General features: G+C 38.9%; 1 protein-coding gene across 1 annotated transcript in view; it reads right to left on the reverse strand.

Annotated features, from left to right (window-relative positions):
- Nucleotides 1-14,067, reverse strand: part of BDP1 (BDP1 general transcription factor IIIB subunit) — a gene marked incomplete at both ends in the record, with an annotated part of 59,902 nt that overhangs the window by 15,864 nt on the left and 29,971 nt on the right. Inside the window, 10 exons of the mRNA XM_079548835.1 lie at nucleotides 402-789; nucleotides 1,774-1,985; nucleotides 3,213-3,429; nucleotides 4,884-4,999; nucleotides 5,525-5,741; nucleotides 9,518-9,705; nucleotides 10,160-10,370; nucleotides 11,909-12,012; nucleotides 12,473-12,704; nucleotides 13,858-13,940. Of these exons, the coding sequence (XP_079404961.1) occupies nucleotides 402-789; nucleotides 1,774-1,985; nucleotides 3,213-3,429; nucleotides 4,884-4,999; nucleotides 5,525-5,741; nucleotides 9,518-9,705; nucleotides 10,160-10,370; nucleotides 11,909-12,012; nucleotides 12,473-12,704; nucleotides 13,858-13,940 (1,968 nt within the window). The remainder of the gene's footprint in view (nucleotides 1-401; nucleotides 790-1,773; nucleotides 1,986-3,212; nucleotides 3,430-4,883; nucleotides 5,000-5,524; nucleotides 5,742-9,517; nucleotides 9,706-10,159; nucleotides 10,371-11,908; nucleotides 12,013-12,472; nucleotides 12,705-13,857; nucleotides 13,941-14,067) is intronic.

The raw sequence follows: 14,067 nt of genomic DNA on the forward strand, positions 1-14,067 counted from the left end.
GATGGCGTGGCAGTGGCAGAAACCACACACACAAACTTCTCTCTCATTCCCTAACATTCAAATGTAGAACTGAAATGCTCCATTTGCTCAATCCTAGGCCTCAAAACATGCGGTAAGCATGTCAGGCTGTGCCTAAATTCAGTCCCATATAAATTACCTGGTGAGCACCCTGCAGACCTACTGACAGTTCATAACACTACCTGGATCTCAGGCTGATGTAGTCTCACTTGAAACCAAGTACATGTATCAAGTAAACATCCTTGCTACTGTCAATACTATTCTTAATGAATTAAACTAAACTGGGATGAAAAGAAAACAAGTAATAGAAATTGCAATTAGAATAAAAGCATCTGTTTAAACAAACAAAACGAACGTGTACACAGAACACAACTACATTATACCTCTTCCATCGTTTCCTCTATCTGAACAGGAATAGACTTAGGAGATCTCAGACCTACAGGAACAAACACTGGTGCTTTGTTTACTTCCTCTAGAGCAAAACATTCATCTTCATCATCAGGCTCAAAGTCATTTGCTTCCTCCTCATCTTCTTGAGAAGCCCGGAGGGTCACCAGGCTGCTTGTTTTTGAACTTCTCTGCTCCTTCACAGGTTTCTTTCTGTGGGCAGTTCTCATGCTTTTGTCTCTAGTAAAACTTGATTTCAATTCTTGTCTTTGATTCCCGATCTCACAGGGATCAGCCTCACATTCAGAGGCAGAAGATGAACCAGTTCTTAGCTCCAATCCATGTTTTGGTAATGCTATCTGTTTTGATGACCTCCTATATTGTCTTTTAGAACACATAATAAGAGCACATAACATGAGTAAGTTAAAAATAATAATCAAGTCTAATACAATCAAAAACATTAAAAAAGAGACACCACAAATCAAAACTCAGTGAACAGAAAGGGAGAAAAGGATCACTGTGATCAAGAATACAATGCTGTTACTTCCTGACACACACTGGCAAAAATGCATTCAGATATTACTCCATCTGAAAACCAAATCTTCACATATGCAGAAAGTACTGATTTTAAGTATACAGAAAGCAGTTTCAGAGTGCTGAAAAGCTGCATCATAAGATCTGCAAGATATGGAATTTTTTATTAGAAATAACTTTCATTTGAGATAGGTGAAACTTGCAAACTTTTTAAATCATAGGAACTTCTCTAGTTTTCCTCTGCTGAAAGTACAGTAGAGAACCGAAACCATGAGATTTTAGTTAATCTTACTAATGCCTAGAAACCAGAACTGCTAGCTGAGAACTAATTATCTGCTCATGTTTCTCAGAACACAATCTCTGAATTAGCTACCATCTCCATCCTCAAAGAGATGGTCACAATTGCTCTTGGCAACAAAAATAATTCCAAATTTCACCCTTAAAATAGCTTCCATAGATAACTGAAACCAATGGAAAATGAAACCAAGTACAAACAGAGGGCACTTTCAGTACAGTTTGTTTAGATAAATCCCATAATCCCTTTGTCCCCAGTATAGGTATTTTAAAGTCCTCCTTTCAAAATCTGGAACTTTTACTGAGACCACAGTGCAGCCCAGGGTAGGCTGGTGAGAGTGCAGGCTGTTCAGTTTATGAAGCTGCAAACAAAGGCTATAGGGATATCTGCATGCATCTGGAATGGGTCAGGTGGAAGACAGAAGTGCTAACATCCTGCATGTGTTCTCACACACACACTCTTCAGAACTATGGCTAGTTATTAAGGTCTAAGAACAGAAACAATCAGTTGAACATGCAAACTAAAATTAGTTGTTTTACCTCATCTGATCATCTGATTTTTTTTGCTGAGGTGCAGAAAGCTGAGAATCTTCTTGTTCTACTTGACTTTCATTCTCTAATGGTACCTCTGGAGACTGAAGACTATTCTGCCTGATTCTCTTATAGGATGGTTTCTCAACAGAGTCTGTAAAATCATGTTTTCTTGTAGACTCTGTGAAGGAAGCTGCTTCTTCTGTGTTACTGGAGTTTTCCTGAATAGAAGAGACAATTGCTATCATATTAAGTACATTTTTAAACTCATTTTAGTAATAAAAGAATTCGGAGAAGAAATTTTGAAGTTCTTGAGCACGTTCAGTTGCATTCCTCGTATCAACTGCAGCACTCAGTATCATCAGCAAACTTGCTGAGGGTGCATTCAATCTTACTACCCAGGTCATTGATAAAAATGCTGAAAAGCACTGGTGCCAACATGGAATCCTGAGGGAAACCATTCAGAACCAGCCTCTACCTGGATATGGAGCCATTGCCCACAACACTCTTGCTGCTACCATCCAACCAGTTCCTCATCTACTGAATAGCCCACCCTTCAAATCTCTATCTTTCCAATTTAGAGATAGGAAAGTAATGTGGGACCACTACAAAGGCCTTCACTTTTTTTTCTATAGGTTCAAGGAGCCTCAAATTTTGCCAGTAAGTAATTTACATCACTTACTGGCATAAAGTTCCTACCCATATCTTTTCATACAAAAAAAATCTGCTTGGATAGGAATAAAACTGTCATTTGAGAGAAATGCAATTCTACTTAAAAATTCACTAAGCATTATTTCCACCAACAACAGGTACTTAGCTAAAAAACCTGACAGATTTTAGTAATCCATCACAAAAACAAGGACCACCAACAAAAAAAGCAAACCACTTTATATGCCACAACTTTTGACAGAATAAGTATCAATATCAGATAGCTCAGGACTACTGAAGAAGTTGAAGCAGAAAAAGTCTGATCTTTATTCACATGCATATCAACTTATAAACTGATCCATACTTCTAGAAAATTTGAGTTGTAGGTAGTATTGGATATTACAAATGGGATATTACCTTACTATCCATTGTTCAACGGATAACAAACATTAAATTCAATGGCAAAGGTATTAGCATGCATATGATAATCACTGAATCAAAGAATGGCTTGGTTTGGAAGGGACCTCAAGGATCATTCAGTTTCAATTCTCCTACCACAGGCTGGGTAATCCAGATTTCTGCATGTACACTGTAAAACTTTAGTCCACACCTTACATTAAATATTTCCTAAGTGTTTAGATGTTAACTCAGCATTATTTCCAATTGTGAAGCATAAAGAAAAGGAAAGCATCACCTTAACCATTTCTATTTACATACTGGATTTTTATGTCATCTATGAGTTCTAAGAAGCTAAACACAAGAACTGAAGTACATACAGGCTCAAAATGATGAGCACTTACCACTGATACACCTGTTTTTTCTAACAAATGCTCTTCTGTATTTCCAGTCTCAGCACTGTCTTCATCTCTCCTGTTTCTATCTTCTTCAGAATGACCCCTTTTTCTATGAGCTCTTGTTAGGTTTGGCTTTGGGTTCCTGACAGATACCCTTGCTTGCTGTGAAGGTTTTGTATCACACTGATTACTCTCTTCTCCAGAACTTAATTTTTCATTAGACCTAGAAAAAAATATTTTTTAACTTTCACTTTTCAGGCACCACAAAATACAGTTAGAAATGAATTCAAGTCTTCTGCGTATTTATTTATTCACTTAAACAAAACAGAGTCAGATCAGCGTCACAAAAGCTAGTTACAAAAGACCTACTGGCTTCAGGGATCGATACTGGCTCCAGTCCTCCTAATTGTCTCATAAATGATCAGGATGAAGAGCCTACCCTCAGCAAAACTGCAGATGACAAGAAACTGAGAGGACTGACCAATATGCTAGATGCTCACACTGCCATCCAGAGGGACCTGATCAGGCTGCAGAAAGGGGCTGGTACCTAGCTGTCCAGTCTCACAGCTTGCCTGGGCTGCACTGAGTGAACAGGTATTGTCTCAGGCTGCATATGTTGCTCTGAAAGTAATGCCTCCTATTTATTTCCCAAGAAACCACCAACTGCTACAAAGTGCACAAGAACACTACTTGATGGGACAAATTCTACAATTCACTATTTTTCAGCTCAGTCACCACCATTAGTCACACATTTTCACTAGTGATGAAGAAGATCCTGCATGCTCACAAAAAACTGCACAGAGGTGTCACTGATACTGCTGTAGAGACACACCATCACCATCACTGTGCTCACATCTACTGTGTGGTCTCCATAAACGTTCAGTATGTGTTGATGAATGTCAATGGCTGCAGATTTTTTCTACATGCAGAAATTCAATTCCATTCCTTAGCTTCATTTGCACTTTGTGTCAGACACCATTCTGTCAGACTGTCCCACTGCTGCCATCTGTTGCACAGCAACAACATGGAATGAAACACTGGTGGGAAGGTTCAATCTCTACTGCCACGCCACTGACATGCATCTGTGACACCATGGCCCGACATAACAGAACAGGAAGCATTACTTCTGGAGCAGCCCTCATAACATATGCAATACATTTCATGTGCTTAAGCAAAAAAACAAAAACAAACAAACAAACAAACAAACAAAAAAACAAAAAAACTTATTTTAATATTTTAACGTTTTATTGCAACAAAAAATAGAACAAAACAGAACTACTGGGATACTGGACCTTCTTTTTGTGAAACTAATGCACCGATCCCTGGTTCAATGGTAGCGGCTGCAATTCTCAGTGAATTCTCCAGGTGTTCAGCACAGATTTTGGATGTAATATCTAAGAACTGGCACAGCTCAGAGCAAACAACTCAAAAACCTCTGCTGCAGACAAATAGTGTATCACTATTTAAAACAAACAAAAAACAACAGAGCCCAAACTAAACCAACAGTAGTTCACCTTAACTAACAAGTGTGCACTGAAAACATGGAATGAAGCTGCCTACAGGCACTGAAATCAAAGAATCGGAGAAATACAAATAAAAGGAAAAGAATTCAAAGACAAATCTTTATGTACCACAGGAAAACTTTTCATACATGATTTTGCTGCACTCTGACCCTACCTGATTTGTTCACACAGTAGGTTTTCAGAAATACAGGGGACTCGAGGCACCTCTTCCTGTGCCTGTTCCTCATTGCTCAGCACATTTCCTTCATGCAGTGCCGCTTCATTTTTACCCTTTGATTTGCAATAAAATAGAAGTATTATCCAACAGAAAGAAAAAAGGAGAATCAAGCAAGGTTATAAAGCAGAAGTTCACTTATAAAAACACAAAGAAGACTTTTAACTCTTACAGAAAAATAGACTATCCTACGTCTTCTCTTGACACTTTCTGGATTCTCCAACACGGACTTCAAGCAGGAAAGGAAAAAATGAGCTAAATGCCTATTGTTAGGTATTGCAATATAAAACAAACTTGCATTCTAGTTACTTAAATGGACATAATCCTTTTATGTGTCATGCAACCCAATCAAAACTAGATCCTCATTTTCCAGAAGACATTAATACTACAAGTTGTAGACTTCACTAATTTCATACCTGCAATATCTCAACATTCAAGGGTTTGTGGGATTTCTTTCATAGCAGATGGTGTCTCTGCTTCAGGGAATGAAAGTTAAATTTTCTAATATAACTGCCTATTATAGAACATGTAACTTGGAATCACATTTTTGAAGGCAAAGTAGCTATTCCTAGTAGACTTACAATGGCAGACACATGATGAGCAGACTCAGTTTTTTGCACTTCCAAGTTCTCTGCTTCAGATTTTTTATCCTCATTATTTTCTGGTATTTGCAATTCTTTTCTTCTAAAACCTTTTCCCAAGTTGGGCTTGTACTTGTGGAATCCACTCCTCACTAATTGGACAGGTTGAAGAGGTGCTTGTTTACCTTCACCTTGAGTTGTGATTGTTCTATCGATGCTAACACAACCAGAAACAAACAAAATCAAATTTAATGCAAAAGCATGTCATCGAAAAGCACAGGTTCACTGTATGTATAATATAAGACACAGCTTACTTTTTGAAAGACATTACACAAATGCAAAGTTATGCTGAATGTTAAATTATGCAAACAAATCTTTGTTTCAGCAAATATGTATAGCCGTTTGTCTCCTAACTACTTCCATAACAGAAATAATTCTTAATGACTCCTGAATGCTCACAAATAACAAGATGGAAAAGTGATCCTGAAATAGAACGGATGAACGCCTCTGGCCCTCCAAAAAGGTCCCACCTAAAAAGTGAGGTATTTGACAGCCCAGTTGAAGTGTCTCTCTACCAATGCATGTAGCATGGGTAACAACCAGGAGCCAGCAGCCACTGTGGAGCAGAAAATATATGGTCAGATCACTATCGTGAAATCCTGTTTGTCTCATGCCTTTGTGGTACGAATCACACCTAAAGCATTGTGATCAATGGCTATAAACTGTTGAGAAGAAACAGTTGATTTCAACTAGTGCTGTCCTTGAAAAACAGCAATACATAATATGGGTGAAAATTAGAGACCAAATCAATAAAGGAAACTATGTGGTTGGTGTTTACTACCAGATGGAGAGTGCTGATGAAGAGTTCTTCAAACCCCTGATGCTGCCAGGTGATTTTAACCACCCTGACATCTACTGGAAAAGTGATAAAGCAGCTGCAGGCAGTCGAGGAGACCCTTGCAGTATACAGAGGATAACTTCGTAGTTCATGTGGTAGGAAAGTCCAAATAGAGAAGATGCAGCGATCAACTGCTGGTTCATGATCTTAGCTGAGCTATACAGTCAGGACCCTATATTTTAAGGAAGTGAAATTCCAAGTTTTTAAGGGACTAGTGGATGGAATTCTCTTGAAAACAGCCGTCATAGAAAAAGAAGAGAGCCAGCAGATATTTAAAGATATTTTCTTGGAGCACAAGAGCTCTTGATTGCCATGTGCAAGACAGTGGGCAAAGAAGGCAGGAGACAAGCACAGCTGAGCCAGGACCTCCCAGTTAAACTGAAATGTAAGAGGGAATGCACAGACAGTGGAAGTAGAGACTCACATCCTGGGAAGAATAATGGGATACTGACAGAAGCGTAGGGATCAGAAAAGTTAAGCTGACCTGGGAAGAGATTCTAATGAGTACATGCATCTGTAAAGGAAGACAAAAGAAACTGCAGCCCCTTGAATGAGACAAGGACATCTGCAACCATCAGCATGGAAAACACTGAGGTACAACTTTATCTCAGTTTTCAACAACTGCTCTTCCTACATCTCCCAAGTCCCTGAATCTCAAGGCAGGGTCTGGGAGTATGAAATCCCACCTATCTTATGAGAAGATCAGGTCTGAGTTTACACAAGGAACCTGAAAGTACTCAAGTCCATGGGGACAGAATGCATCCTATGACCCTAAAGGAACTGCCAGAGGAAGTATCTGAGCCAATCACCACCAAACTTGAAAAATCATGGCACTAAGTCCTCAGTGACTGAAAAAAGAGGAAACATTACTTACATTTTTTTAAAAAGGGTGTAAGAGGAGACCTTGCAAACTCCTGACCAGTCTGCCTCACCTCTGTGCCTGGTATGATCATGGAACAGATCCTCCTGGAAGCTATGTTAATGCACATGGAGTACAGGGAGATTGATTAGAGACAGCTAACATTGCTTCACAAAAGGCAAATCATGCTCAGCTAATCTGGGAGCCTTTTACAATGGAATGACTCCACTGGTAGATAAGGAAAGAGCAAATGATGTCATCTATCTTGATTTCTGTAAGGCCTTTGATATGGTCCCTTTTGGAGTAGGGCCCAAGCATAGCCTGCTGGAAAAGGGGAGAGGTCATGCAAGGCTGGAGAACAGGACAGGGCACAGGTCCATGAACTGTCCTCTAGTTGGCAATGAGAACTGCCCCAGCCATGCAGACCAGGTAAGGCCACAGCTATGCCTCTGTTAGTCCACTTGTGTTACCTACACCTAACGATGTGCAGCCTATTATTCATGTCAAAGGCCTGAGCTATGACTGGAAGTTGTCAAGGAATAGAGAAGAGCTGCCTTTGGCAAAAACGTGGAGACTATAAAAACCATGTGATGATTAACAAATAAGCAATCCATGGCATTTAAGGGAACTGAAAATGATATCTTAAGGAGCCAACAGAAGATTCTCTGCTTTTCTGTAAATTCTTGCATTTTTCACATCCCTACTAATATCTTTGTTTGCATACCTTGTAACAGCCGATTTCCCTCCTCATTCCACTCCCCCCATTTATCATGGCAAACCACACATAAAAGTTATATAAAGTCAGGATACTAGAGAACAGCTTTCAGAGCTCCCTTCAGCCAGCCTGAGACCCCCCGCTTGCAAGAGCCCCCCCCTCAGACCTCATGCTGCAATGGACACATCAGGTCATATAACTTCTCCATCCTAATTTACCACCTCCCAGAACACTGATCAGTCATAGGCTAACAGTTTGCTTAGAATACATGATTACAGATGTAAGTGCAACACCTTGCTCAGAATACATTTAATAAAGTGTTTTGGTGCCCCTGATCAGTGTCAGTGAAGTATGCCATAATCACTGCCCTCTCACTGGACAAAATAAATCAAGGAATAGGGGGAACAGGGGTAGGACGGATCCCCCACAACACTCTTGCTTCTCAATTGGAGAGATATGAATGTATTGGGTGGATTATTAGATGGATTAGGAAGTAGCTGAATAGACACATCTAAATAATTGCAGTTAACAGCTCCACGTTCAAATGGAAAGCTGTAGCAAATAGTGTCCGTACTGAGAGTAATACCATTTAACATCTTCATTAATGAGAGTCAGGAGGGTTGAGTGTATCCTCAGCGAGTCTGTGGATGACATTAAACTGAGTGGTGAAATTGATATGATGGAAGGAAGGGATGCCATTTAGACAATCCACAAGATGTCAGCCCATGTGAATCTCCCATGTGAACCTGCAAAGACTGGAAGGATGACCGGAATGAGAGCAGCATTGCAGATAAGGGCTTAGGAGATGAAAAACTGGATATGAGCTGCACTTGCAGCCCAGAGGCAATTATATTCTGGTCTACATCAAAAAGAAGCCAATAGGATGGGGGAGGACTTTCTTCCCACCTACTCAGCTTTTAGGAGACCCCATGTGGAGTACTGCATCCAGTGCTGGGGTCCTCAGCACAAGAAAGATGTAGATCCATTAGAGAAGATACAGAAGAGTGCCACAAAAATGATCAGAGCCAGAAAAATCTCTCCTGTGCAAAGACAGAGAACTGGGTTCATTTGGCCTGCAAAACAGAAGGCTGGGGGAGACCTCATTGAATCACTTCAACATTTAAAGTGGGCTTATAATAAACAGAGAAAGACTTCACAAAAGCCTGGCAGAGTGGTGGGCAAAGGCTGCCCAGAGTTGTGGGCACCCCATAGCTAGAGGTGTTCAAGGCCAACTTGTTTGGCAGCTTTGAACAATCTGATCTAATGTGAGGTGTCCCTGTCTTTGGCAGGGGAGTTGAAGCTAGATCTCTTACAGACCAAACCTAAAATGAACATTCATTTAATTTGATGCTTAGCTTAACAGTAACTAGAGCTTTAATACAGTTAATGTTAAAACTATAATAAGTAACATTCAGTATTTTTATTAGACTTTCTTCACCAATTGGAAATCCACTAGCAGAATGGTTTCCTCTTAAAATGCCTTCGTTGTTAGTCAAAGTATAATTGCAGCTAGACCCTTACCCAGCATTAATACTTGAGGTGTCTTTTTGGTTATTTACAGGTAGACAAGCCTCCAGTTTGCCATACTCTGATTCGGGAAGTGTGTCTGGGGGCTTAAAGCTTGAGCTCTCAGAAGCATCCTGAGGGCCAACTGACTTTTCTTTTCCTAAGGATTCCAATGACTGCAGAACGTCACAGTTTTCTGCTTTCTGTAAAATAGGAAGAAAAATATGAGCAAGAAAAAGTCACGGTACTAAACCCAAAAAGGAGATATTTTTATGTCACAAAGCTCAGTATTAATCACTCCCCAAAGTGTTTCCTGTCCAAAAAGGCCATCTCCTTTTAATTGTCCACTAATAATTTCTTAGGCTTTCCAAGAAAAATTAGTATTTCTTTCATTAACTAAACACCTTGAAATGTAGGTTTCTTCTTTGTTATCTGTTTTCAGTACTTTTATTTCTTCACTGTCATTTCATGAAGTCCACCTCAGGGTAGAAACAACTGTAAAGTACAAAAGTTTCCACACAGAAGAGCATAGCTTTTGAAAAATGGATTGTTTCTAAAAAGATTAATCTGTCATTTCTTTAAATCATCAAATGTTTTTTGTAGTTCCACAAACTCATCAGCTGAAATCCAACTAAGGAAAAAAAAAAAGAGCCTTACATTTGTATCAAGAAGGGTGCAACATTCATGACTGCTCTGCATCAAACTTTCTTTCTTGTTGGCATCCTCTTGTGATACACCTTTATTTATATCCATCACTTCTTTTCTACTAGTTGTTCTGAAATTGGGCTTTGGTCTACGGAACCGACTCCTCAGTAACTGAACTGAAGAAATAACAGTTTTGTCCTCTTGGCTCTCAGGACCAGACTCCCTAAAAAAACAAACAGTTGATGGCATGAGGCAATGTGAATTCTCCAAATCATATTTCACACACTTGTATACAATTTTTGGCAGTAGCTAGAAAATTGTACTTCATTTTCTGCAGTAGCTAGAACAAGAACAAAGTAATGGACATTATGAAAAGGTCCAACCAAAAGCACATTGAACATCATCAAGAACCTGTAACTTGCAAGTAGGTCAGCAAATGTAAGAAAAAAGGAGCAATTTCAAAACAAGTGCAATGTCTAGTCACACTCCAGGAGGACTGTGAACATTTTACCAAATCCTTTACCTAGCTAATAATTTCGAGAACTACAAAAGAGACCTACAGCATTTAAAAAATTCTTATTCATTCACTTTTTTCATAATCCAAAGGACAACTTATCAGATATGTCCAAGCTGTGGCTTGTGGGCTGTGTACGGCTTGGCTCCGCTCAGCACATCCTGTGGCTTCTTCCTGCCCTGCACCATCACAGTGATGGCTCTTCCCCATCAAGCAGCCCAGCCTGGCCCCCTGCACACCCATTGCTCAGCCACCACCAAACATCAAGGTGTGATTGGCACTGTCCAAGCCAAAACCAGAGCACGGGGATCCAAAATCTCTGACAAACATCATATGAAGTCTGCTCTGAAAGGAATGCCTCTTGTTTCATTATGTTGGCCTACGATATCAGAGGCGAATGTTGGTGGAACCAACCTTTCCACCAATATTCTGTAAAGATTTTTGGCTCTGTGACAGATGGCAGCAGAGTGGCAGTCTGACAAAATGGTGTCTGACATGGAAGTGTGGATGAGGAATGGTGTGTCACTGAATTCCTTCATGCAGAAAAAATTGCACCCACTGACATTCCTCAACACCTGCTGAACATTCATGGAGACAAAACATACAGAGGCAGTGGGTGATGTGCTTCAGCAGTAGCAACAGTGGGCCACTTCTGCTGGTGCAGATTTTTACAAGCATGGGATGAAGGCTCTTGTTCATTGATGGTGAGAATGTATTGCTAATGGTGGTGCTGAAAAACAGTGTTTTGTGACTCAGAATTTACTCTATCAAATAGTGCTGTTGTGCTCTTTGTAGCCAGGAATAAAAAGAAGGCATTACTTTCAGGCTAACCTATGTATTTAATATGAGCCCAGGACAATTTCTCTTCATGTGATACATTCCAGACAAGCCTAAAGACTGGACACTCGTGGTTTAATAGGAAACCAACCCTATACTGAGGAACTTACATAAGCATTTTATGATGCTTATGCTGTTAGGACCAACATGGAGAAGATAACCACAGGAACTGAGTATCCCTTAGAGATTTATTTGAAAACGAGGTTCATCATGAAGGTCAGTCCCACAGAGCTTTTGGATTTTGTTTTTTTGTTTGTTTGTTGTTTAGGTTTAGTATTGTCTTGATTAAAAGCAAGCTTTATATTTGTAACAAGATATTTAGCTCTGGAATTCAATGCTCAAGTGTGGTGTGTCTGGAGATACTGATGATTTTGAACTATCCCATCTGTCCACTTAGAAATTAACCTTACCCTGTATTGAAATCTGAAACATCTTTCAAGACATCTGAAGGTCCTTTGTCATTTTCCACAGCTGTTAGCTTCTGTGGACTTTTCTTGGGAGCACCAACCATATCCTAAGAGGAATATAAGTTTCACTCTATTAAGAAAAAAAGATTTGTCCAATCTCTTCTTTGGAAGGAAAAATGTTTACTTTAATCACTCTCTTGTTAAAAAACCTCAAAAATTAAGTTATTTTTTCTTGTTCATCAGCTAAAATTACTGAATACTTTAAAGATAAAGATTTGTTATTTTGCTGCATACAATCCATCTGAAACTGTCGTTTTTTTGCAACATTAACCTTTCTATTCAGCACTTCTCTTTTCAAATCTGGTATCACCAATAAGGAAAAAAAAGTGAAGTATAATCTCTGTCTCCACAGAAAGGAGAATCTAAGTACAAGCATTAGAAAATTCTATTTAACTGGAGAGAATAAGATACACAACTGCTATGCTTACAAATTAAATGGCATATACCTACATCTTTATTACTAAGGCCCAGCAAAAATATGTCTTTGCAGCTGTCTGAGAAACTTACATTTTTGCAGCATGAATCATTGCTTTCATTCACCTGGCGTATCGCATGTCCTTCTGCTTCTCCACCTTCAACCTTCTCCTCTTCAGGATCTTTTTCTTGTCTGTGGTCTTTTTTCCATGCAACAGATCTTCCTAGATTTGGTTTTGGTTTCTGCATTCGGCCTCTTTTCAAAGGTGCTGGTTTCAGCACACTCTTTTTGCTGTCTTCTTGTGAACCAGCTGCTTCATTAGACCTGGAAAAATACATAATACATCTTGTGTACTTATGGATCTTAAATTGGAAGGCTCTTAAGGAAAATATATATTTCTTTTTTAAGAAATAAAAATAACATACACTTCCATAAGGCAGAGCTATGCATTACTAAGTTCATGGAGACTGTAAAAGTGCTTGAGAAATAAAAATTTATGTGTGCACTGTTCACATCTCTCCACATGTTCTCTCTCCACATACTACACTTTTTACAGATCTTTTTCTAACCCACAATGGCACTCTCATATTCATATCCATGATAGAAGCAGAAGAACCTAATTTAATGAAGGCTATGAAAGGTATCAGAAACTTTCAAAGAATAAAAAAATGACTTAATAATCTTACTGACATGTAAATATCAGATGTATCCACAACTACCACATTCTTCTATGCTTTCACACTGAGAGCTACATTGTACAGCAAGAAAGATAATGACAGAACTAACTGCTCAAGTATCTTTATGCCTGATCAAACCTTGTATGCTCATCCTTCACCCTCTTTGAAAGGATTAAGTAAAAAGACAATGCGTTTCTTTTTAACTAACTCTCCTGTAAAAATACATTTCTCCTGTCACACCACATCTGTCACTTCTCCACTGAACAGAAATACAGGAAACACTTTATTTGTTAAGTGTTATTTATTTAATATTAATTAAAATACACAATAAACTACCCATACTGGAATGTTTTTTTGCTCCTGATGCCAACACTTAAATGCTTAACTATGCTTTAAATACAAACATTTATTCCCGTTGCTTAAACACTCAATACTTTTCACCACTGAAATTATGGTATGTCAATATTACAGCTATTAGAGAAAGCTTGCTTTAGTGTGCAAGAGACTAGCTAATTTTTCGCACTCATCATGGGGACTGATTCATTTAAAAGCACTCCTTTAAAACTAAAAATGGCTAACTTCTTTATTTCACGCATGGAATAAATAAATCAATGTTACTGTTCTCTGAATTTCTATCTCACTGCAAAAGTTGCTTAAGAAATTTCTGTTTTAAGAACTGCAAGACTTAGAAGATACCGACTTTCTGTGATTCTGTGTAACTGCTATGCTGTGTAACATTACCAGATGTGAGGGTAGCCAATTGCAAGACAGCAGCATCTTTTTTTTATCCCAATACTTACTGAGACACCATCTCCAAGACTTTATCATCTTTTTCTGCAGCCTCTCCACTGGTAACATCAAACTTAGTGTTTTGGTCAATATTCTGAGTAGGAATAGAATATTAAGACATTAACTCCTTTGTATTTATCAAGTGCAGCATTACCTAACAGGCTAGGTAACTATCCATGACAAGATACAAAACAGGCTGCTCATGACAGATGCAATCATTT

Source organism: Tetrao urogallus (genome assembly GCF_951394365.1).
Source record: "Tetrao urogallus genome assembly, chromosome: Z".
Taxonomy (NCBI): Eukaryota; Metazoa; Chordata; class Aves; order Galliformes; family Phasianidae; genus Tetrao; species Tetrao urogallus.